Source organism: Staurois parvus, unplaced genomic scaffold (genome assembly GCF_062004578.1).
Source record: "Staurois parvus isolate SC_StPar_1 unplaced genomic scaffold, SC_StPar_1.0 ptg000287l, whole genome shotgun sequence".
Taxonomy (NCBI): Eukaryota; Metazoa; Chordata; class Amphibia; order Anura; family Ranidae; genus Staurois; species Staurois parvus.
Window position 1 is genome coordinate 30,844,249 of NW_028318083.1, and position 26,109 is coordinate 30,870,357.

Here is a 26,109-nt window from a genome sequence, read left to right on the forward strand (position 1 = left end):
TAACAGCCAACCTATCTCAAACTTTACATAGGTTACAGTTGAACTCCAGCCTTACCTTCAAGTCCAGCAAGATTAAACAGGCTCTTCCATGTAGTGAAAATGCGTACTCTGATGTCACTGCACACTGTAAGCTTTTTACAGTGTGTATTAGAAACTGCAGCAAGTCAAATAGGGCCTGCCACATTTTCTGTCTAAAGGATGTAGACCATCAGCTAGCTCTTGCCTCCTCAGCCTGACTCTCCTTGCGCTGCACCTTTCATTCATTGCATTTCAATTCTTTCAATCATGAAGGTGCAACAACATATGTGCATTACCTAAGGCAGTCTGCATGCAAATGCAATCTGCCTGGGATTACCCACTCCTCCAGACTGATGCCCCCACCCACCCATCAAGGTATTTTAATATCTGCAAAACTTATCTTCAGAGCCAGCCCTCGGGGCTGATGGCTTTTGAGAGGAGCACTGTAGCAAGATTTCTGAAGGCTACTGTATATACAGCACCCTGCCCGCCCCTCCCACTACTACTACTAGCAAGTAAACACTGCAATTGTGGTAAAGGGACTGGGATGAACCGGTGCAGCACATCAACGTCTGGAAGGGAAACTGAAGACCTGAGCAGATAGGCTATGCCCCTTGTAATATACAAAAAAAATCCTCCTGCGCTAAAAAGCCCAAATATATGAACTCAATAAGTGTAAGCTATGTCAGCACTTTTTGTGATATTCTAAACACAAATAAAGCAACCAAACAAAATGAACACACTAGTTTCAACACTAGTGTGCACTGCACTTAATTTTTGTTTGTATGGTCCCTGTATGTATCCAGAGGCTTCATTTTCAATTCTTACTTGTATATCCATTTAACTTTATAGTCCTACAGTTTCATCTACAGACAATGGTTATGCTAATTGATAAAATCTCAATGCATTTTAAAACTACATGAAAGCACATATAAAAAATCTTTTCAACATAATACAAACTCTTGTACTTGAGTTCAGCAAACTACAAGTGTGTATACACAAACATTTGAAAATGTCTCATTTACCTGTGGGTTTTCATGTGTTTTTTGCAGTTTATGGAAGTCTTAAATGTTTTCTGACAATAAGGACACATGTATGGCCGCATATCATTATGAATGCCCATGTGACGCCTGAGACTGCCACCAGTTGTAAAAGCTCCATTACATACAGGGCACTTGTGGGACCTCAATCCAGTATGAGTTCTAACATGTGCTTTTAAGACTCCAGAGGACGCAAAACCTCTTCCACATTGAGTACACTTAAAGGGCTTTTCACCAGTGTGAGACCTATGTTAAAGAAAAAGCAAAAATATTTAAAAAGAAACACAATTATGTAAAGTTGTCTCTAACTAGCAAAATCATTTTGTACTTTGGGAAGACACTGGGGAAGGTTCAGATATGTTAGTAAATTGCGCAAAGTCTGTCCTTCCTAAACATGAAACTCTCGGTAGAAAATTGATCAAATACAGAATTGGACAATACATATTACAATACAAACATGGATGATAGGTGTTTCCCATTTACCCAACGAATGGGTGGATACTACAATACAGATGTTCAGTTTTGGACACATTGGGAAAGAGTACACATAATGAGAATATCGGACAAATGATCGCCCTTTTTTTGCATGCTAATCTCATATCATAAGAGAAGAGGTTACGAAAGTTACGAAAATTCTTCTACGACAAAATAAAAATTCGGAAGTGATGTAATGTATTTGTATTGTGTCTTCGGATGAAAACTGTACTAATGAAACAAAAATCCTGCGATATGGTATCGTACAAGAGAAATGTTCGTGCTTAACCCTTCAAATAATTTCACATGAAAGCTGTGTACTAATGATCAGTTTATTGTACAATTGCTTTGAAATCTGTATTTTTTCTGATTTCGTGTACTAGGCTTTAGAACCCATCCTGCTCTATTTACGTTTTCTGTGCCCAGTAAGATTTCCTGTCATGATAAGAAATAGGAAATCTTTTCTCTGGGACACAAACTTGAACAAAACTTTTTTTCAGTAAAATGAATACGTCTGTGAATTGCTGTCCCATTAACCGCCGCTACCCTCACTTTTTGTCCTGTTGCTACATGGACAGTAAAAGAGATTAAATCCCCCCAGCAGTGCCAGAGGCAGCAAGAAAACTTGATAGAAGTAATTATTCTACCCAATTACCCCACTCCTAGCTTCTTAAAAACTTCTAAACTTTAGGTTTCGGGAATGTGTCACTTTCACACTGCATATTATTTTTGCATTTGTCATCCATATTAACAAATGCATTTTATTGTAGCAAGATCAGAAGCAAACATTTCTAGTTTATAGATTATTTTACAGCCTCAGTGACTGTGGGAACTTGTAGTTTTCCCATTCATAAAATACTGTAAATGAGTGATACAGTTGGGTGGGCAGAGCCCTGCACCACGACTTTTTTTTTTAAATTGTGACAGCTATTTGGGGAAGAAGATCCCCCACTAGCTGTTACAATGGGGGGTTGGAGGGGGGGGGCAGTGGCTGGTCCTTTCATAACATGTTACACCCTAAATATGGATGTAACATGTTGCAAAAGGTGAACTTATTCTTTAACAGTTTTTTTACCCTTTATACATAATATTTTGACCCACAGATATAAGGAGGTCCAATAAAGGCAGACAGGAAGTTCAAAGCTTATGTTTAGCTAATAATGATTTTTATTCCTAAAGTTTTAGTTACCTAACTTTCAGTACCTGTAATAAAATATGTCCCATGTCATGCTGGCAGCTGGATCCAGGAGAAATCTTAACTACATGGATGTCCATCCTTTTCCTGGCTCTGGACTTCTGGCACTCCAATGGTTAATAGATTTGGGTCTCCAGGCTGATATCAATGGTAAATGTTCCCGCCCCCTCCTCAGATGGAAAATGTTCTTTCATAACACGATCTCTGACTGGGGGAGAGAATTCTGTCATTCATCAGACTCCCCAATGCAGAGAACATGATCAATGCAGTGAAAGAAACTAAAGATGGATGGATGAGAGGTGAGAGATCTAAAGCAATTAACCACTGCAACACTGGAAATTCAGAGCCAGAAAGAGGACCGGTATCCCTGCAGTGAAGATTTCTCCAGGATACAGCTGCCTTCATGGTGCGAGACAAACTTTATTATAGGTAAGTTAGGTCACTAAAAAAATGTAAAATGTGAAAACTAATGACGTACACCCTCTCCACCCCCACCCCCTCCGGTCCCAGCTATATTTACATCTGGGGATGCGCTGAGCTGTCAGTGCCCATGCAGCCAGTCCAGTGGTACGGAAACTAGACATGTGGTGTTAGTTTCCCTTTACCTTTTCTTCAGTAAAGATGAAATAACATTTTAAAGCTAAGTTCTAGGTATGACTATTTTTGCATAGTTACATTAGTCCAGCTTGGACTAATGTAATAATGCATGTGCCATAACTTGCCAATCCCTGTGGCAGATGGAAATCACTGTAGTAGGCACCACTACTACCATGATTTCCACTGGCTTCCATTTCCTGTGCACCATTGAGAGAGTACTTTGCATTTTCTCAGTGATTGAATGAGGTGGAGATGGTGATGTCACTACCCTGCTTCTCCAATCAAGAATTCTTTGCATTTATTGAGAAAATGCAAAGTGTTCTCTAGATGGAGCCTGTGCCAAGCAAGCTACCTCCCATGTTCACTAAGAAGCAGGGCTGCTGCTTGGCACAGGACCTGGAAGCCAGCTATCACTACATTGGTGGTGTCTACTACACCAATTTCCAGCTTCCATGGAGAGCGGACAGGTTTGGCACATGTATAAATAGCCATACCTGAAATTTAGCTTTATAAATAGAAGAAAGAAACTTCTATAGAACACGGATAATTTTAAGAATGTGGTAGGTAATAAGTGACAACCCAAGTGGCAACTGCTATTCTTTCAAAAAAGAAACATCATTTAAATTTTACATAATGGGAGGAAAGGGTCTGGTACTAGATCCCTAAGTGATGAAAGCGTATACAATGGTGCAATCTGTTGCTTATTGTATCATGCTATTGTGTACATTTTAATGTTTTCTACTGCATGAGTAACTATTAAAACATATAAACCCTTAAGTTGCTCTTAGGTTATGTTTATGCAAATACAACGGTTCAAGAAGAACAAACCTTGCTCCACAGAAACTGCGTTCTGTTCCCTATCAAGACTGCTGTGTAAGAACAGTGTTTAAATATATCACAAAATATCCAAGGTGTTATATGTATAATAAAACTATATATATATATATATATATATATATATATATATATATATATACATACACACACATACATACATACATACACACACACACATTTAATTTTTTTTTAAATATAGTAATATATTTAAAAAATATAGTAATATACTATTCGGATAGGTCACATAAAAGGTTGTCCCTGGTAAATCCTCCTTTAAGATATCCATAAAGCTGCTGACAGCAAAACACAGACAACTGCTGTCGTATAAACAGTTACAAATAGCCATTATCAGCATTTCCATAGTAGATTGTAAAATGCTGTGTGAACTGTTAGCTCTATATAAATCCTGTAATATAATAATAATAATAATAATATAACCTGATATGCTGTTTTAAGTGGCAGGATTTCTTATAGGCACGTTGACAATAGTAACACTTGTATGGTCGATCAACTTCATGTGTGTAACTATTAATAAAATAGCTTTGAAAAAACTGACTGTTCCGAGGGATTGGCTGGATAAGACCTTTAAAGGAAAAATACAATTTTAGTATGGCAATATTAAATAATACATAAACAAACACAAAAATTAAATATAGTCTATACCTAGACTCTAGACTATTTGCACATCTTGCATCCAGCAGGACAATTGGGGTGCGCATGAAAGCTGGTACACAATGTAGGCCATACTCTGCTGTATTTTTAGAACAATGGATTTGCACACCTTAGGGGCCAAGGTTAGGGGAAAATTCTAATGTCAATGAAACCAGTTGGTACCTGCAGGTGCCTAGAATTCTTGTGAATGGAGTATTTTGGGTTTAAAAACAAACAATGACAGGAGTACACTATTAGAGTTCAATACAGGAACACAAACTAGGTTGCAACAGGGTGAAGTATAAGCTCTCAGGGAGACGGCTAACAGGGTAGAGTATCAGCTCTCAGGATAGGGCTGGGGACAAACATTGATTGTCATGTAATCCAACTAAAACAACTAAAAGTGAAGAAAATTAGATTGACTGACGCCTCTTTCTAAGTTTCCCTCCATATTTTTCCACAATTTGGACAGCACCCCACTAAGCAACTTCTTCTGAACATTTTGAAAACTATTTTTAGAAAAAATAATTAATTCATATAAAAAGAACTAATGCTGCTTTGTGAATCGGCCTTATATTCTGCTAATGGGTCTCCCTTTTAAGCTACTTGCACATTAGGTGTTTAGCTCATTTGCGCTCAATCTCAGAGTTTTAGTATGCCAGAAGGCACAGTTTCGGCATCCTACCCTGCTGCCTGCAGCCTGTCAAAGTCCATTGCAGGTTTGATATAGGCAGCGGCTGGCGGGGACTGAATGGTGTACTGAGTGGTAATCATGTTATCGCTGTATGTGTGTCATCTTCCTTCAACACAGGTATTCTGGGCATACGTTCCTGAATTGTTTAAACAAAAAAACTTATTCCTGCGCCAAAGTTTTCCAAATAACACTCTAAAAATGCTGCTGTGCCAATCGTGAAAACACAAACAATATAAATATAAATAAACAGCGCAAATTTAGATAATTAATCAATATAATAAATCATTAAAATAAGTGCATAAATTATTCGTGTTTCCCCTTAATAATAAACAAAAACACCCAAAAGTCCATGTGCTGAAGACATAATTAAATTGTAGAAATAAAAAATAATATAATGAAAGTGCCAACTTCTTTTCTTCAAAAAATATTTTCACCTTCCACCAGTGCACACACCAACATTGAATACACTCACCAGAACTTGGTGAGTAAAAGACCTTTTAAGGAATTTTAGGGATCCTAAACCCTCTTTGGTGCCACGCTAGGGAAAATCTTCACCCTCCGAATAGACTCCACCATCCAACCAAAAGAAAAAACTCACATAGCATAATATTGTCACACCATAGTAACTTATTCCAAATAGAGATTAAGGCCACTCACATGTTAATCACTTGCTAAAGGCATGTTTAATATGTATAACAGGCATCAGTTCCAGCAGATATACAACCTTTTCCTTCCAGGACTCTCACATCCACAATGGAACAAGGACAAAACTCCTCTTAGACCAAACAATGAACCAAGATGGCCGCTGGAAAGCACCGCTCCGCGTGCGTTCCACTCACCGGAAATGACGTCAGGCGCATAGAGTGTGGACCGGAAATGCGTCAACGCGTTTCGCCCCTCCCATAGGGCGTTATCAAGACCTTGGTCATGATAACGCCCTATGGGAGGGGCGAAACGCGTTGACGCATTTCCGGTCCACACTCTATGCGCCTGACGTCATTTCCGGTGAGTGGAACGCACGCGGAGCGGTGCGTTCCAGCGGCCATCTTGGTTCATTGTTTGGTCTAAGAGGAGTTTTGTCCTTGTTCCATTGTGGATGTGAGAGTCCTGGAAGGAAAAGGTTGTATATCTGCTGGAACTGAAGCCTGTTATACATAATAAACATGCCTTTAGCAAGTGATTAACATGTGAGTGGCCTTAATCTCTATTTGGAATAAGTTACTATGGTGTGACAATATTATGCTATGTGAGTTTTTTTCTTTTGGTTGGATGGTGGAGTCTATTCGGAGGGTGAAGATTTTCCCTAGCGTGGCACCAAAGAGGGTTTAGGATCCCTAAAATTCCTTAAAAGGTCTTTTACTCACCAAGTTCTGGTGAGTGTATTCAATGTTGGTGTGTGCACTGGTGGAAGGTGAAAATATTTTTTGAAGAAAAGAAGTTGGCACTTTCATTATATTATTTTTTATTTCTACAATTTAATTATGTCTTCAGCACATGGACTTTTGGGTGTTTTTGTTTATTATTAAGGGGAAACACGAATAATTTATGCACTTATTTTAATGATTTATTATATTGATTAATTATCTAAATTTGCGCTGTTTATTTATACGTTCCTGAATGCATAGGGCCCTAAACATGAGTACCACTCAATACACTGTTCAGCCCTATTCAGCTGCAGCATATTGCAGCCTGCCATAGACTTTTACAGGCTGCATGAAATGGAGCTGGATGCTGCACCTGTGCTTACCAGGCACAGAAACAAAATGGAGCAAACTGCTTAGTGTTCATGTAGCAGAAGAGAAGATAGGCTGCAGATAAACAGGCACAACTTATATAGGAGGAATTGTTTAATCTCTGTGTATCGCCTGAGGCTTGTCAGTTCAGTGGGTATATGTGACCACTTTAAGGAACATGTTTTCATCAGTAGTAAATCAAATTAGAAAATAATAATTCTACCTCTGAATTTCCATCTAAAACCTAAAGTATTTATTCATTAAGAATGACCCTATTGTAATATTTCCTGTGCCTGCTGTTAAACAGTACCTCTAAGGAAACTTGTTTTTTTTTTCTAGTTTTTGAAAGAGTGGAGAAGAGTTAGGCTTCATTCACATGGGCGCATAGACAGGTACCTCTGTGCAGATGGTTGTGTTTATGTGCCTGGGGAAATGACAGATGTTCCTGGCAGCTGCATGCAGCCAGGCTGTCAAAAACAATGACAGCCTGAAAGACACAGCAGCTGTATGGACCTTCCCGCACGTGTGTGAGTTCACATCTGTACAAGGACGGATACACACCTCTGGATGTGGATAATCTGATTTTGACAGGCTAACTGCATACAGCACCTGACACTCCCCAGGTGCATGAACACAACCCTCTGCACGGAGGCACCGGTCTATGCACCTGTGTGAATGAGGCCTTTGACCCTCTGTCAGGTTTTTATTGGTGTCTGTGGCCCCATTTGGGGGATTCATCCCTCTATTTGCAAATTGTCACCAAGAAAGAAAGTGAATGGAAATCCAACATTATAGAGCTTTATAAGAGGTAATGGAAAATCTTTCAATGTGGACAAATGCTCCTGGGGTCAACTGTCTAAGAGGGAATTCCACTCAATGTAGGAGATTTCTACTAGCTTCCCATTTCATCCAAAAAAGTGAAGGCAAATTTCCTTAAATGGTACATAGACAGCAAAAAATAATAACTGACAGGAAATTTAACTCTTCCTTACTCTATCTACAACTTAAACAATTTTGGCTATAAAATCCCATAACATTTTCCAGGCAATTGTGAAGTCTTGACCGTGAAAAGGTCTGAGACTACACAAATGTACAGTATCTACTTTGGAATGTATAGTACAGAGGAAAATGTAAAAAAATATATAAGAATATGTATGCTAAGGTGTGAAATGCAAGTCTGGTATGTAATCAATGAAAGGATAAATTTAATCTTTCTTAACATGTTGCACTGGTATTTAGGGTGTAACATGGTCAGGCTGCACTACCTCATCCCCCAAATCCGCCCGCTCCTTGTGACATGGAGCAGGGGACCTTCTCTCCACACCCACTTTCACAATTTAAAAATTTGGAACTGTGCTATACTTTTGTCAAAATTTTATGCAAAGGAAAAAGCATCACGCAAGTTCAGATAAGCCCATCTTCTAACCAAATCATTACACTCACATCTACAGATAATTGACTTCCTTGGAAGAGAAGAAAGAGTATATTCCTGACAACTGGACTTTCTAATATTTACTTTCAGTCTAACTGATGATAAATGCTAAATGGTCTTAACGTTCTTTTTATCAGAGCAGCATGGTCCTGCCCTTATGCTTGATAACTGGCAGTTACGGCATGTGGTTAGATATGAAAAAGAAAATACTCCATGAATGCACTTTAAAGGGGTTTCTAGTTCAAATTAAAACAGTTATTTTGTGAACCCAGTTTATTTTAGCATCTTCCAATGAAACAGTTCTTGATTCGCCAGCAGGTGCCTCTTTTGTTATATTCTCGTATTCTCAGATCATATTTGAAAGTGAGCAGACATTCACAAATTCGTATATAATGATTCTCTGTTGAATGAGTACATACTCCTCTGGATGGCTGTGTTCCCCGAGAATGATCAGCCAGAAAAATGAATGAGGCAGTGGCGAGCATGCTCAATCCCTATCCAGGCCTTTCTTTGAGCAAATGCTGTGCAGTGCACTGCAGGGCTACACAGTGAAGATCTGTACTTATCCATCTGTACTATCTCCCATGCCATGCATGACTGCTAATTGACACGGCTTTGCTATATGGTAATCTATACTGCTTTCAAAATCCACATACAGTATAACTGAAACTGATTAATTACTATCAATGTTCTTGCTGCTTCCAATATCTTGAGCGCTGTCCATATTAATCTGATGTTTATTCGGCTCTTATTGTCTAACCAAAATTTATGAGCCGATCCTAATCTTTACAACTTTGCCCTCCTGCTCTTTTGTTGTCTCTTGTAGTCCTCCTTTGGTGTGAGAAGTTTGCCCTGCTAGCCATGTGTCTCTACTATGCATTCCTAATTGATTAATTGGCAAGACCCCCACCAAACTCAGTATAAATTTAGACCTTCCTTAGGGGAGGCACAGCCAGGGGTAGCATTAGCAACTATCATCTTGGATAAAGTATTAATCTTGATTTATGTATTGAGCATTGCACCTCAGCGAATGCACAAATCAAGAAACCACAGAAGACAACTCCAAATACTATACAGACTACAGGTGACCTGTTTCCCCATCCAGCTTTTTCAGCTCTTACCCAGTCTGCTTCTTCATCTCACCACTCTGTAACATGCACTCCCTACTCCTCCTTCTCACAGTTGTATCCTCTCTCCTCAAACTCTCTTTCCTTTAACCCTCTTCTATACCCCACAGCTTGTATATATCACCCTCACTCCTGTCTTCACCTTATTACTGCACTTATTAACTCCTACTAATTCTGAACCCACATACTAATAAAATCTCTATATAAGTCATACTCCCATATTACCTCTCTCACCCTTCTGCTTCTCATAACATCTGGAGACATTTTCCCAAATCCTGGGCCACCATCCTTTTCCTTTGGCCAACATACCCTATAACCCCTATCCTCTAATAGCGGCCACAATCCACACAATCTGGTTACTATATCTCTTCTTCCTAGAACCAGCCTCCCCTTTTCCTGTGCACTGTGGAATGCCCGTTCTGTCTGTAACAAACTCACCTCTGCCCATGACCTTTTTATCACAAACTCCTTTAACCTACTTGCAATTACGGAAAGCTGGCTTCATGAATCTGACTGTCCCTCTCCTGCTGCCCTCTCCCATGGTGGTTTCCTCTGGACTCACTCTCCCAGTGTAGTGGACAAAAGGAAGGTGGAGTTGGAATCCTCCTATCCCCTCAAAGCACTTTTCAGGTCATTCATTCACCTCCCTCTCTGTCCCTCTCCTCATTTGAAGCTCACTGTATTCATCTACTCTCTCTAATTTCTTTAAGAATTGCTGTGATCTATCAGCCTCCTGGACTGGTATCAAGCTTCCTTGAGTTCTCTGCCTGGCTAACTTACTTTCTCTCTTCTGAAATTCCCACTATTATTCTCGGTGACATCAACATCCCTATTAACCTTAACACCCCCGCTGCTTCTAAACTGAGCCTAACCATTTCTTTTGACCTAAAACAATGGACACATGCTTCTGCTCACTCTAATGGTAACTGCCTTGACCTTGTATTCTCCTACCTATGCACTCCTTGCAACTTCATCAACATTCCTTTTCTTCAACTCTGATCACTCCCTTATTAGCTTCACTCTCTCCTTGGCTTCCAACTATCCAACAGTTACCAGTAGAAATCTTCGCTATCTTAACCCTTCTCTTCTTTTTTCTGCAACAGTTTGTCTCTATGACAAAATCTCAGTCCTGTGCTGCCCCAACCTGGCACTTCTGTCTACAACAGTTCACTAATAATCAAAGGTCCTCCTGCGCTATAAATGGAAGTAAAACCTAGCCTTAAGCTGCCAACACTCACCAACTGATACCTAAAACAGTGTAAATTACATAAATAAATAGTGTAGCGCTCATAATAAATACTAAAAAATATGTGACCAATTCATATAATACAACTCTAAAAATGATCAAAATTCATACAATAAAACACTTTATAGCAATAGTGAAAAAATATATAAATGGTGTCAAACTTATAATAAATAACTGTGTTCCGTAATGAACACACGTGTTCACACTCTAAATAAATATAACAAGTGTCTAAAAATTAAATACCGTGCTCACACACCTACTGTATAAAATAATACCTAGGTTTTAATAAAACCTTTATAAAAATAAAGTGCTATAGTGCCAAAACAGTGCAAAAAAGTGTCCACTCTTTCAAAAAATCAATCAAAACAATGTCCTTTTGGTGATAGATATAATCATGCAATGTGTAGTGGTAATTGACAAATTCGTGACTGTGCCAAAATCTTCTCCTTTTGGCGGCTAGATTGCCTCCTCACCTCCTCCCAGTGACCCCTAGGGGCCAACAGGCTTGCAGGATCACCCTGGATCCTTAACTCATATAGGCCAGCAGCTTCCTTCCTTCAGTAGATCTCCTTATGGGGCTCCTATTTCCCCTGATCAGCCAAGGTATCTCTGAAGGACAATGGCTCACCAATCCAGTGAGCCAAGAAAAAAAGACCCTCTAAGTGTAGTACTTCAAAAACGACTCCTTTATTAAAAGATTGAGGAATAACACTCACATTCCTAGCAGTCCTCCCTCCTCCACCTAGGAGGAGGGAGGACTGCTAGGAATGTGAGTGTTATTCATTCTTCATTACCTCCACCCACTAACTCACTCACTGCCCAGGAGATCGCTAATCACTGTACAGGTATCTCCCTCACCTTACACTCGTTGTCCACCTGCACAATCAATACTTCCCTTGTTTAACCCAGCTACTATAGAGAAAGTTGGTAAACCTTTTCCTAAAGCTCACTTAATCACCTGTCCCCTGGACCCTCGCAAACACTAGGGTCACCCTGTGGCTCTCTCCTTCATTCTTTAACTCATATCTTCAATCTCTCCCTTTCTACTGGTATCTTTCCCAACCCTCTAAAACATGTACTAGCCACCCCCATACTTAAAAAGGCCTCACTGAACTCTACCAATCTTAGCAACCTAAGACCCATCTCCTTACTCCTTTTTGCCACCAAACTCCTTGAACATCTAGTCTACAACCAGCTGAGCTGCCACCTCATTGAGAATAACCTTCTCAATCCCCTTCAGTCTGGATTTCGCCCACAACACTCCACAGAAACTGCACTCCTAAAACTCACAAGTGACTTAATAACAGCTAAAACCAACGGTCACTATTCTGTACTCTTACTCTTGGACCTCTCCGCTGCCTTTGACACAGATGACCACTTCCTCCTCCTCCTCAAAAAACTCTATTTACTTGACCTCCGTGACTGTACTCTGCGTTGGTTCGAATCTTACCCTTATCTCACTGCACCTTCAGTGTCACAACTCTAAGTCCTCCTCTCACCTTCGGGGTCCCCCAAGGTTCTGTCTTTGGACCTCTCCTATTCTCAATCTACAATTCTTCCCTGGGTCAGCTGATAGCTTCCCATGGTTTCCAATACCATTTCTATGCTGATGACACACAAATCTATCTCTCTAGTCCTCAGCTCACCCCATCAGTTTCCTCACGTTTCACTGATTTACTAACAGACGTATCAGACTGGATGTCACACCACTTCCTAAAACGTAATCTATCCAAAACTGAGCTCAAAATATTTCCTCCCCCATGCCTCTTCCACTGATTTCTAGGCCAAGATCAATAGCACAACTATCAAGCCGTCCCTGCATGCCAGGGTGCTAAGGGTAACCCTAGATTCTGAACTATCCTTTCAGGTCAACATCCAATCCCTGTCCAAATCATGCTGCCTCAACCTCCACAACATCTCCAGAATATGCCCCATTTTATCCAATAATACCACAAAGCTTCTATTTCACTCCCTGGTTATCTCTCGTCTCGACTACTGCAACTCCTTCCTCATTGGCTTACCTTTATATAGGCTATCCCCCCTCCAGTCCATCATGAATACTGCTGCCAGGCTCATCCACCTCTCTGCCAATCCCTCCACTGGCTTCCACTCGTCCAGTGAATAGAATTCAAAATACGAACAACAACTTATAAAGCCATCCACAACTCTACCCACTACTCACCAACCTGGTCTCAAAAGATCAGTCAAACCGCTCTCTTCGATCCTTCCAAGACCTTCTGCTCTCTAGTTCCTGTGTCACCTCCTCCCATGCTTGCCTCCAGGACTTCTCCTGAGCTTCTCCCATCCTGTGGAACTCCCTACTCCAATTTGTCTCAATATCTCCTAATCTATCCACCTTTAGATGATCCCTGAAAATCCTGCTTTTTACTTCCTCTATCAGCTCATCCCCACAGCTATTATCTTTTGTATCACTCAACCCTCCCTCTTAGATTGTAAGCTCTAACAAGCAGGGCCCTCTGTCTCTTCTTGTACCAAATTGTATTGTAACTGTAATGTCTACCTTCATTTTGTAAAGTGCTGTGCAAACTGTTGGCGCTACAGTCAGGTCCATAAATATTGGGACATCGACACAATTCTAACATTTTTGGCTCTATACACCACCACAATGGATATGAAATGAAACGAACAAGATGTGCTTTAACTGCAGACTGTCAGCTTTAATTTGAGGGTATTTACATCCAAATCAGGTAAACAGTGTTGGAATTACAATATTTTGCATATGTGCCTCCCACTTCTTAAGGGACCAAAAGTAATGGGACAGAATAATAATCATAAATCAAACTTTCACTTTTTAATACTTGGTTGCAAATCCTTTGCAGTCAATTACAGCCTGAAGTCTGGAACGCATAGACATCACCAGACGCTGGGTTTCATCCCTGGTGATGCTCTGCCAGGCCTCTACTGCAACTGTCTTCAGTTCCTGCTTGTTCTTGCGGCATTTGCCCTTCAGTTTTGTCTTCAGCAAGTGAAATGCATGCTCAATCGGATTCAGGTCAGGTGATTGACTTAGCCATTGCATAACATTCCACTTCTTTCCCTTAAAAAACTCTTTGGTTGCTTTTGCAGTATGCTTTGGGTCATTGTCCATCTGCACTGTGAAGCGGTGTCCAATGAGTTCTGAAGCATTTGGCTGAATATGAGCAGATAATATTGCCCGGAACACTTCAGAATTCATCCTGCTGCTTTTGTCAGCAGTCACATCATCAATAAATACAAGAGAACCAGTTCCATTGGCAGCCATACATGCCCACGCCATGACACTACCACCACCATGCTTCACTGATGAGGTGGTATGCTTAGGATCATGAGCAGTTCCTTTCCTTCTCCATACTCTTCTCTTCCCATCACTCTGGTACAAGTTGATCTTGGTCTCATCTGTCCATAGGATGTTGTTCCAGAACTGTGAAGGCTTTTTTAGATGTCGTTTGGCAAACTCTAATCTGGCCTTCCTGTTTTTGAGGCTCACCAATGGTTTACATCTTGTGGTGAACCCTCTGTATTCACTCTGGTGAAGTCTTCTCTTGATTGTTGACTTTGACACACATACACCTACCTCCTGGAGAGTGTTCCTGATTTGGCCAACTGTTGTGAAGGGTGTTTTCTTCACCAGGGAAAGAATTCTTCGGCCATCCACCACAGTTGTTTTGCGTGGTCTTCCGGGTCTTTTGGTGTTGCTGAGCTCACTGGTGCATTCCTTCTTTTTAAGAACGTTCCAAACAGTTGTTTTGGCCACGCCTAATGTTTTTGCTATCTCTCTGATGGGTTTGTTTTGTTTTTTCAGCCTAATGATGGCTTGCTTCACTGATGGTGACAGCACTTTGGATCTCATCTTGAGAGTTGACAGCAACAGATTCCAAACGCAAATAGCACACTTGAAATGAACTCTGGACCTTTTATCTGCTCATTGTAATTGGGATAATGAGGGAATAACACACACCTGGCCATGGAACAGCTGAGAAGCCAATTGTCCCATTACTTTTGGTCCCTTAAAAAGTGGGAGGCACATATGCAAACTGTTGTAATTCCTACACCGTTCACCTGATTTGGATGTAAATACCCTCAAATTAAAGCTGACAGTCTGCAGTTAAATTACAGCTTGTTCGTTTCATTTCAAATCCACTGTGGTGGTGTATAGAGCCAAAAATGTTAGAATTGTGTCGATGTCCCAATATTTATGGACCTGACTGTATATAAATCCTGTATATTAATAATCTCAGGAACAGAGCCTAAAAGTAAAGTATTTTTGCATTCTGGTTTGCAGTGTGAGAGATCTGTCTAGAACAACTTTTCTAAAAGTGAACTAGTACTTAAAGGAAACCTACATGTGCAGGAGCTTTTACAAATACACATTTTAAAGAGGATGAAAGTCCCTCTCTCAAGTTATTCAGCCCTTGTTTTTGTTGTGAATAGACCTGTCAATAAGCTGCAGTTTTATTTACTGTTTTTAGCACAGTTTTAGCTGACTCAGCAGAGGTGATCGAGTACTGCCTTGACTGCATTACCTAAAGGTTGAGAGCAACAAATATGAATTTTTCATGTGTAGTTTTTCACACGGATCTAGCTTTTTACATTTATTTTTTATTTTGTTATTTCTGTACATAATAAAGATAGTATATACAAAAAAACTATACACTTGTTTCGAGTACAAGTTATGATATGCTTGAGGGCTGGTTCACACTACAAAAACGCAGTCCAGATGCGTTTCCGCATGCGTGTTTTTGACACATTTCGATGCATTTTTTATGCATTTTTGATGTGTTCCAGTGCATTTTTATGCATTTCAATTCATTTTTCCCCACTCTTTTTCTTCAATTTAAATAGGGACATGTGCGTTCCAGTGCATTTTTAATGTATTGTTGTGAGTTCCAGTGCATTCATGTGCGGTTTTGATGTGTTTTACCTCATTTCAGTACAGTTCTGTGCAGAAAAATGCAGCATGTTCTACTTTTTCTTCTGCAATCGGAATGCACTGGAACTGCAAGCACTGATGTGAACTATGACATTGATAACCATATAACCTACTTTCTGTGTGTTTTGGATGCAGAAAAAAAGCAAGTGAAACACATGTAGTGTGAACTGGCCCTTAAAGTTTCTTTAAATACGGTTACATTTATATGCTAGGGAGCAGAAATGCTGTTTGTTTGTTTTTTTATGTACTATTTACTTGTGTTTCTGTATAGAGTCATTATAATGCTGAGCACAATCACGTTGCTATGAAATTACTTTGTCCAGCACACATTAGCAAAGAGTGGCAAAACAACATGTAAAGTGTGTGGAAGAAGAACGCTGGCTCTGTAAAGAAATTAGCACTTTAATCATGTTGGTATCCCAAACTCAATGTTTCCGCTTTTATGCAGGAATGTCCTTAAACTTGTAACAACAAAAATGTTAAAACCCAAATTTAAAAAAAAAAAAAAAAAAAAGGATACCAAAACATCTACTGCATTTTTTAATAAAACGTGTTTTATAGAGGAAACAAAACAATATATTTTACCTTTTATCCCATCAGTAATCTCAAAATCCCCACTATTATAGAGAACTATACATCCCATTGCTCTAGAGTGCCTGCTAACTGCAAACTGAGCAATTGGGAGAGAAGAACCTTAGTAAGAGAGGTGACAAAGAACCTCATGGTCACTCTGACTGAGCTCCAGAGATCCTGTGTGGAGATGGGACAAAGTTCCATCACTGTAGCCCTCCACCGATTTGGACTGGACTTTATGGCTGAGTGGCTAGACGGAAGCCTCTCCTCAGTGGAAAGCACATAAAAGCCTGCTTGGAGTTTGCAAAAAAGCCAGCTGCCATAAAGCCCAGATTGTTGGAAAGGGAGTACTAAGGCTCTTCTCCCCTAATTGCTCAGTTTGGCTGGGTGACCAGCTTTCGGAAGAGTCCTGGTTGTGCCAAACTTCTTAGATTCGAGAATTCTGGAGGTCACTGTGCTATTGGGAACTTTCAGTGCAGCTGAATTTTTTGTACCCTTTTCCAGATTTGTGCTTTATGATAATCCTGTCTCTTGGCACTGTGGCCGTTCCTTTGACCTTATGGCTTTTGTTCTGATGCAATATGCATTGTCAGCTATGAGGTCTTTTATAGAGAGGTGTGTTCTTTTCCAAATCATGTCCAATCAATTTAATTTACCACAGGTGGACTCCAATCAAGGTGTAGAAACACCTCAGCAATGATCAAAAGAAACGAGGAGGCACCTGGGGTAACATTTCAAGTGTTGTTGCAAAGGATCTGAATACTTTTGCCTAGGTGATATTTCAGTTTTTCCTTTTTCATAAATTTTCAAACATTTCTAAAGTTTCTGTTTTCACTTTGTCATTATGGGGTACTGAATGTAGATTAATAAGAAAAAAAATGAATTTAAACAACTGTAGCATAAGGCTGCAACATAACAAAATTTTAAAAAACCTGAAGGGGGTCTGAATACTTTCTGACTGCTCTGTAATGCAATACTAAAAAATTACCACTCACAGAATTGTACACTTTCTCTAATATCATCACTTACCCAAATCTGTGATGAGTATAGGCTCCTGCAATGGAATTTCTGCCATGGGGACATTGTTCTTTCCAGTACGTATTTTGCCAGGCTTGCGTTGTTGACGTAATCTTCGTAACTCACACTGTTTAAAATGTGAAGCTATGTGAGTTTTTCTGTGTCCTGAAGTACGGAATTTCTTTTCACAATGTGGACAAGCAAAAGGCCTAACACCTGAGAAGAAAAAAAAACACAATATTACAAAAAATAAAATATTCAGAATGATTGAGGCTTGGGGATTAATCTTTCTGTCATTTGCAGCAGTATGGTAATGTAATTCATTCTTATGTGTTGTAATACTTTATATGATGTCACATTTTAAAATTTTACTTTCCTCTTCTGCACAATGCATTGATCTTCCTGGACTTCAGTACCTGCCTGCCCATATGGGAGGCATATACTGAGAGTCTGCAGGAGTCTGACATCTGACAGTCTGCAGATCTGCTTATCGGGGGTGCAATGCTCTTTTTTCCTGCCTTTTTTAAATGTTTTATTTAAAAGTGTACTAATCCTTTAAGGACATGGAGGACGCCTTTGTTAAGGTGATAGCAACTGCCAACTGCAGTGTGCAACATTCATATATAGGTGTAAAACATACTCCTTAATTGCAAGCACAGCCCTCACCTGTGGTTGCCGTATACTGTATGTTTCCCCCTCTGAGCCTAGAACCAAAGCATGTAATGCAGACTGCAGGGCTCCAGGGTCAGTCAATGTACAGTTTACTTTTTTGGAACTGTTATTATGACATGGTGGCCACGCTGATTCCAAACTTATACAGAATAACATGAGTGGAAACCACAAATAAGGGCAGTACTTGCAATTGGGGAGTATTTTTGCAGCTGACTCTATATGTTGCACACTGCATGTACCAACTGTTGTCACCTTGATAAAGGCCCCTAAACACAAAGTGCAACAGATGGTTACTATGGTCAAATTATTTTTATATGTTCTGTACAAATACAAATTGTCAATAAAAATTATCGATTTTATTGTGGTGGTGAGTTTTGGATATCTCACAACTGCAGAGTACTGGCCACTTGTTTGCAGTGCCATTGTGCAAACTGAACACAAGGCTGCTTGAAGTTTGTGTGCAGGTTGGCAATTCATTATACAGTGCAACACACACTCAGAATGCGGAACTTTTTCAAACAAGCCATAACACAGGGCAGTTAAGAGAATTCTACAAAAGGCAAAGAGATATTTAAAATGTAAGTTAACAAACGTGTTGTGTAGCTCCAAAGTAGACACCAAGTGTGCCATACTTTCCAACCAGTGCCCATAGAGACAATGCAAATCTTGAAATTAGTGTGCCTAAACTGAGCATTGCATAGGAAGAGAGAGAGCCATTAGACACACTATCGACAAATAGGTTAGTTCTGTATGGCGCCTGTCATGCAGTTTATTATTGATTTGTAGAAAACAACAAAATAGACTCTGAGGTTTTATTCTGTAAATATATTGTTAAAAGTATAGAATAATGCCTTCAGAATAATGAAAAATGCAAGAGTAATACTCCATGCAAGCAGCAGTTTCTATACATTAAACACCTCTATGCAAATGTACAGCTAGCTACTGGGGCACAAAGGAATGATTTTGTGCAGCTCTGTCAAAGTCTTTTAACTGGCCATTCAAATCTACTACTGTTCCAAAATTTGACAATCTAATACAGTATTTTTTTTTAGATTTATGATGAAAGTTATGTATCAACTTGTTTCAAAGTAATCTATAATGGCTTTGGGTTTTTTTACGCTTTTACATTTTAAAACGGATGTTTTATATCTGTTTTATACTATCTTTATGCAATCTTTGTTTTACAAATGAACTTTTATTATATCACAAAGGATTTGCAATACAGGACATGGACCAGGGGTAGCTGCCAGCCTTGAGGCTCACTTTGTCAGGGTTGTACTTTTGACAAATCCACCCAATAAGTAATGTCAGGCGCCTGAGAAAAACAACATAGTGGGAGTTAGAGAAGCATATGCAGCACTGAAATTATGTAGTGGTTGCGGTATGTGGTGTAATGATTACAACCTATCACCCCCTAAGCTACAAAAGCAGTTACGGCTGTGATGCTTTGTATCGGGGGCGACGAGCTGCCACATGTGTAAACGAGCCTTAACTGAGGTATTTACAGTGACCTCCCCTGCCAATCTCATGCAATCCAATCTAGTGCATCCTTATCTACCCTCTGTGAGCCCACCTTTGCATCCTAAATCCTCCCTGCTCGTCCCTGCACCTCAAACCCCAACCCCTCTTTGCTTACTTCTGCATGCCCTCCTCTGCTCACCTTTGCACTCCAAATGGTAAACCCCCAATCCCTCTGCATCTCTGCTACAGTGCTACAGAACCCTTTAAATGCTACACCTGACAGCAGTAGTGGTAGCAGTGGAAGACAGAACTGTCATGATCTGCTTATGTTCACATCTACTTCTTGGGTTGCATTCAGCAGAGAAGATCCTGGGTAGGAACTCTGTGTGGGTGGGAATTACATATGAATACACTGCTGTTTACACATAAATGATGTGCTATTTACATGTGAATACTGCGATATTTACACATGCATGTCCCAATATTTAATTATGAATGGGATGTACATGTTTTAGCAGGGCTCAGCAGAGGTAGTGACAGACTTCCATTACATGCTGTCATCTCAAGACTCCAGACTCAGCCTTCAAGAAAAAGTGTGTAAATATTGGGACTGTCCAGTCAAATCAGAAACAGTTAGCAAGTATGGTAGAGGTTAGCAGGAGCATGACATGCTAACGGGGGGGGGCAGTAACTGCACACACTTTACTGCTTTTGTTTCTCCTCTAGTCCTTGGCAAAAGGCTGCATATCTCTGTTCTGTGGAAATAGAAAAAAAAGGACACTCTGTCCTTGCTCTCCACTTCCCTATAAAAAGACTGAGGACTTTTCAGTTGCTGTCCTCCTCTTTTCTGCCCACAGGCTGCTATTGGAGGGAGGAGAGAGCCTGCCTAAAAGTGCGCCTCTCCTCTTTCACATAACACTGCGCCCAGGGCACTTAGCCCTGCTGCCCACCCCTTGTCCAGCCATATATATATATATATATATATATATATATATATATATATATACATACATACACACACATATATATACACACATATACACACTGCTCAAAAAAATTAAAGGCACACTTTTGTAATCAGAGTATAGCATCAGGTCAATTAAACTCCTGAGATATTGGTCTGGACAGTTAAGTAGCAGAGGGGGTTGTTAATCAGTTTCAGTTGCTTTAGTGTTAATGAAATTAAAAACAAGTGCACTAGATGGGCAACAATGAGATGACCCCCTAAACAGGAATAGTTTTACAGGTGGAGGCCACTGACCTTTTTTTCCCTACTCATCTTTTCTGCCTGTTTTTCACTAATTTTGCATTTGGCTAGGGTCAGTGTCACTACTGGTTGCATGAGGCGATACCTGGACCCTACAGAGGTTGCGCAGGCAGTCCAACTCCTCCAGGATGGCACATCAATATGTGCCATTGACAGAAGATTTTCTGGATCTCTCACCACACTCTTAAGAGCATGTAGGAGATTCCAGGAGACAGGCAGTTACTCTAGGAGAGCTGGACAGGGCCATAGAAGGTTCTTAACCCATCAGCAGAAACGGTATCTGCTCCTTTGTGCAAGAAGGAACAGGATGAGCACTGCCAGAGCCCTACAAAATGACCTCCAGCAGGCCACTGGTGTGAATGTCTCTGACCAAACAATCAGAAACAGACTTCATGAGGGTGCTTAAAAAGACACTTGAGATTGATATATGGGAATATGTAAGTATGCCAGCACACCTCCACCTAAATTAGGCATTGTCACCGTAACCAAATTCAACTGGACAAACCAATACAACCCAAAGGATGGGTACAGTGGTTACTATTAGTGGCAATACATTGGGGCAGCTGTAACAAAAACAATGCTAAATTCAGAGTATATTAAAAAATGACAGCATAGATCAGAAGGAATATCAAATTCAGGATTCAATTAATTGCAATTCAACAAGGGTAATCTATATGATAACTTGCCCATGCAATAAATCTTACATTGGCAAGACTAAACGCCCCCTAAAGGTTCGAATAGGGGATCGTATGAAGGTAATAAGAAAAACCCCTAGCAAAACATTTTGCTTCTTGTCTTGATGGCAGTCTGTCAGGTATGAAAGTAAAGGGTATATATGTGCTCAAACTTCCCCAAAGACGTGCGGATTTTGATCACATTTTGTTACAGAAAGAGAAAAGTTGGATCTACAAGCTACCAACTTTAACCCCACTAAGACTGAATGTAGAAATTAATTTTCAGGTCTTTCTAGAGAAATAACTTATAAACACAGTTAAGATATGTGGTTTAGCAGATCTGATCCAAATGTGATATCTTTATAACTTAGAATTATTTGGACCTGAACGGACTTCCACTATACAAATAACTGATTGCGATATATGTGATAAACATTATCAAGCAATATACAGATTATTAGAGTCAGATTAACTGTCTAAGTATTGTTTGAATAAGTAACAGTTGGGCAATGTATTACTACTACCATTAAATGAATAGTAAATGTGACTCTGTCCCTTTAATAGACTATGGGCAGTCTCTGGGTGGAGACTATACAGTTTTAAGGGACTACCTGTATATTGCCCGACTTCCAGACTAAGCTATGTTACCTTTTCGCAAAACGCATTGACGTCACACAACACCATCTTTCCATTTGGGAACCATACGATGACGGCATCCCTAAGGAGTCGGTGAAACATTATAGAGAAGACGTGATACGTATTCAAACCGACGAGCGGTAAATCCTTTGTCCACACTGGACTGACACTGGCGGAACTTTTTTCTTAGAGAGCATTGCAAACTGCCATAAGAGTGGTAAAGTATGCACCACCTCTACTGAAATGTATAGAGGATTTACATGGACACATGACCATCTAGCTATTCTAGACACAATGGGGTTTATTTACTAAAGCTGTAGAGTCCAAAATCAGACTCCCTTCTGCATAGAAACCAATCAGCTTCTAACCTCAGCTTGTTCAATGAAGCTTTGGCAATGAAACCTGGAAGCTGATTGGTTTCTATGCAGAAGTGAGTCTGATTTTGGACTCTCCAGTTTTAGTAAATAAACCCCAATAGGTCCAGGTTGGACCGGGATGAACTTGAAGCACAAAAGGTCTCAATGTGATATCCATAGTTGGCTGTATGTCATGTTGACGCTGCTCTTTATACATGAAAGTATTTGTGTTAACTTTTGCACAGGACTTTCACAGTCTCCCCCTTCTTTCAATACTCCATATAAAAGACAAATATTGTGATGGAACTAGTCATCAGTTGTGGAGAAGGATATAATAACTGACTGGATGAACTTCTGTCTAAGGACTGACATGCTGACACCTTCAGCATGACCGTTTTGGTGGTGGGTCAACGACTGTCTGGAGAGGCATATCCATGGGATATCAGGTTTCAGTCCATCCGACGCCACCAGGTTGCACCTCCAGGAGCTCAGTGATGCCCTGGTCCAGATCTGGAAGGAAATACCCCAGGACACTATCTGTCATCTTATTAGGAGCATGCCCCAACATTGTCAGGCAGGCATACAACCATGAGGGGCCATACAAACTACTGAGTTTCATTTTGAGTTGCTGCAATGCAATTTCAGCAAAATGGACTAGCCTGCTGCATCATTTTTTCACTTTGATTTTTGCAGTGTTTTTGAATTCAGTCATCTGTAGGTTGATAATTTTAATTTCTATCAAATGATGGGGCATCCTTACATTCCTAACACATTACCCAGTCCATATCAGTATAGATATCCAGCATGATATTTTTCCACATTGAGATCTGATGTGTTTTCAAAGTGTTCATTTAATTTTTTTGAGCAGTGTATATACACTGACTGTATGACCTAAAAAAATTAAATCTCTACAAACCACTATGTGTATCAGTTAATATGGTAATGCATGCAATAAGACTCATTACAAATTTGTAACTGAAGACTGTATTAACATATTCACATATTTGTCTCCATTATTACAAATAAAACTAACACTGAAATTAGAAATTAACACACATGATAAAACTGACTGGTCAATTTTATTACAGCTTTTTTAGTTTTGGATTGAGTGGGGGAAAGTTTTTTTTAATTTCTCCCATTGAGGGAGATCTTCCCTCACTTTCTTTCCTTGTGACATCAAGATGAAATAAGTGGAAAGCAGTTAGCACCAGGACAGGAAGGCATTGACAGCAATAAAACATTGGCAGAAGTTTTAATGCAACTTCTTTTACTGAAAATATGTTTGTGTTCCAGTTAGAGAGCTATCTCAACCCTTCCTCTCCTACAGGAAGTGAGGGAAAATCTCCACAATAGGGACAAAGGCAACAATAAAAACCTAACCCTTCCCTGCTCTATCCAAAATAATGTAATATTTTTTAGCTGAAGTTGGCTGGAGGCTGGCTTAAAAAAATCTGTAAAAGAACCACAGTTTAGTAAACCTTGGCTGACCTGAATTGTAAATTCATATATTTTTTGGCTGTTACCCAAAATGTAGCTCATCACAAGTTTTCTTTAAGAAAAGACACCTTAATATAGCTGCTACTGGAGAAATAACAAAGCTGTTTTCTTCTCATACCATGTTCTGACAGACTAATAGCATACTTATAGGCAAATTAAATAATCTATTTTCCTCTAAAGCAGCTGACATTCTAATTCCATCAACCCTGCCATTCTGTGGCGAAGAGCAAGGTTTCAAGATCTTGAAAATAATTTGTAGTTGTCATTTTTTTAAGAACTTCATTATACACATAATTCTCTTTTATTCTTTGTGAACTACTGTTATAGGAGTGTGTGTGGGGGAAAATCATCTAATTCTAATCTAGGAAAAGCTACAGAGCAGCCGACACATTTCAGTAGTGTGCTGCCCTGCTCTTCTTTTATGCTTCCAGGTCTCCGGTCTATCACTAGCTGTACTTTCACACGCCTGCAAAATTAATGATGAACATAAATACCTCTGTTTTCTAATTAAGTGGGCATCCGGTTCAAAGAGTCAGATTCAGATATCTATGTCTCACATGAAGATTTTAGCTAAATGTATTCCACTGTTAATGAATCATGCCAACTCATCTTACAGCCAGGTTAAATGCTAATTTCACCTTCTAGAGCATGTTACACCTATATTTATAGGTTTATCTCCCCTACACCCCCTGTCCCATTTCAAAATTGTTGCACTGTGGAGCTCTGCCCACACAGCCACGCCATTCATTCAAAGCAATCTGTGAACGAATTAACTACAAGTACTGTCTGCCACCGCGGCAAATGGCTTGAAAGTCCCTGCCCTCACAGTTCATTGACACTTCCTCCAGCTTTCTAACAGACAGCCCATACAGGTAAGAAAGCTGGAGGGTCTGTAGAAGCCTGACATTGCACCTGCAATCATTGCTAGAGCTCTCCAATTCCCAAAGATTATAAGCTTTGCCGATGGCAGTGCTATAGGTCTGACATGGCAGGGTCATGTCATCCTAAAAGTTCTCAAATTAGGCTAACCACAGCATTGCACGAATATGGATTTGCACTAGCAGCAGTGTATTACTTCAAATACACATAAAACACAGAATCTACACAGCTAGGCTTCGATTTCTGACATCAAGGACTAAAGCTTAGTGGAACATAACTTTCCTTACATACTGTATCGCAAATCTGAAAATAAAAAGTAGGCATGAGAAACAGACATTTTTGTTACATATTCTCTGTCATTTTAGGATCTAAAGGTTTAGGATATTATTATAAAACAATGTACAATATACAGTTTTGCTACAAAACCAATATGTGCACTACAAAACTTGAAGTGATATTATACCCCCTTTTTAAAGTACTTTCAGCAGTTGATTTAATCACTGAGTATTTGTTACTTTGAATTCTTACCTATGTTTCAGTTTAAGCTGGCGTTATGACTGCTACCCAGGTTTCCTGATTCAAGGTAGCTCCTTTGCCTTGTAGTGTCATATGGAGACCCTTGCATACAGGGAGTAGAGTTGTGTTTCCCTACACTATGTGTATCAGTAGAAACACACAGCCCCATAGCCTAGGCTAACAGACTGACTGAGGACTACACTGCCTACTGTTAACTCTCTGCTGTGAAGACTGGAAGTTCAGAGAAGTTGCATTGAGAGAGCAGGGGCCAGCACCACTGAAGGCTGTATACTGCAAGTACTGGTGTATGATTTGAACAAATTGTTTATTGGGAAAAATGTATTTTATTGTGTTTAGTAAACATATATTTTCAAAAACTGAACAAAATGCATATTTTCAGAATGGTTTATCATATTTGGTCATCAATGTAATTAACACTGCTGATGCTCAAAATATAAATCTAAAAACTATATTGATCAATAAGAGTGTACAACTTATTAAATATACCCAAAGATTAGATGATGGCAATTTGTTAGAACACTAGTTCCCACACCTGTCCTCAATCCCCTCCAGCAGGGTATTTTTGT

At 39.7% G+C, this 26,109-nt stretch overlaps 1 protein-coding gene across 4 annotated transcripts in view; it reads right to left on the reverse strand.

The window, feature by feature from the left end:
- The window catches only part of ZNF236 (zinc finger protein 236), a 217,347-nt gene that overhangs the window by 120,136 nt on the left and 71,102 nt on the right, over nt 1-26,109 (reverse strand). For all 4 annotated transcript variants that reach the window (XM_089682363.1, XM_089682361.1, XM_089682362.1 and 1 more), the window contains exons 12-14: nt 17,577-17,780; nt 4,600-4,744; nt 1,044-1,304 (exon numbers count right to left, since the gene is read on the reverse strand). In XM_089682363.1, the coding sequence (XP_089538489.1) occupies nt 1,044-1,304; nt 4,600-4,744; nt 17,577-17,780 (610 nt within the window). The remainder of the gene's footprint in view (nt 1-1,043; nt 1,305-4,599; nt 4,745-17,576; nt 17,781-26,109) is intronic.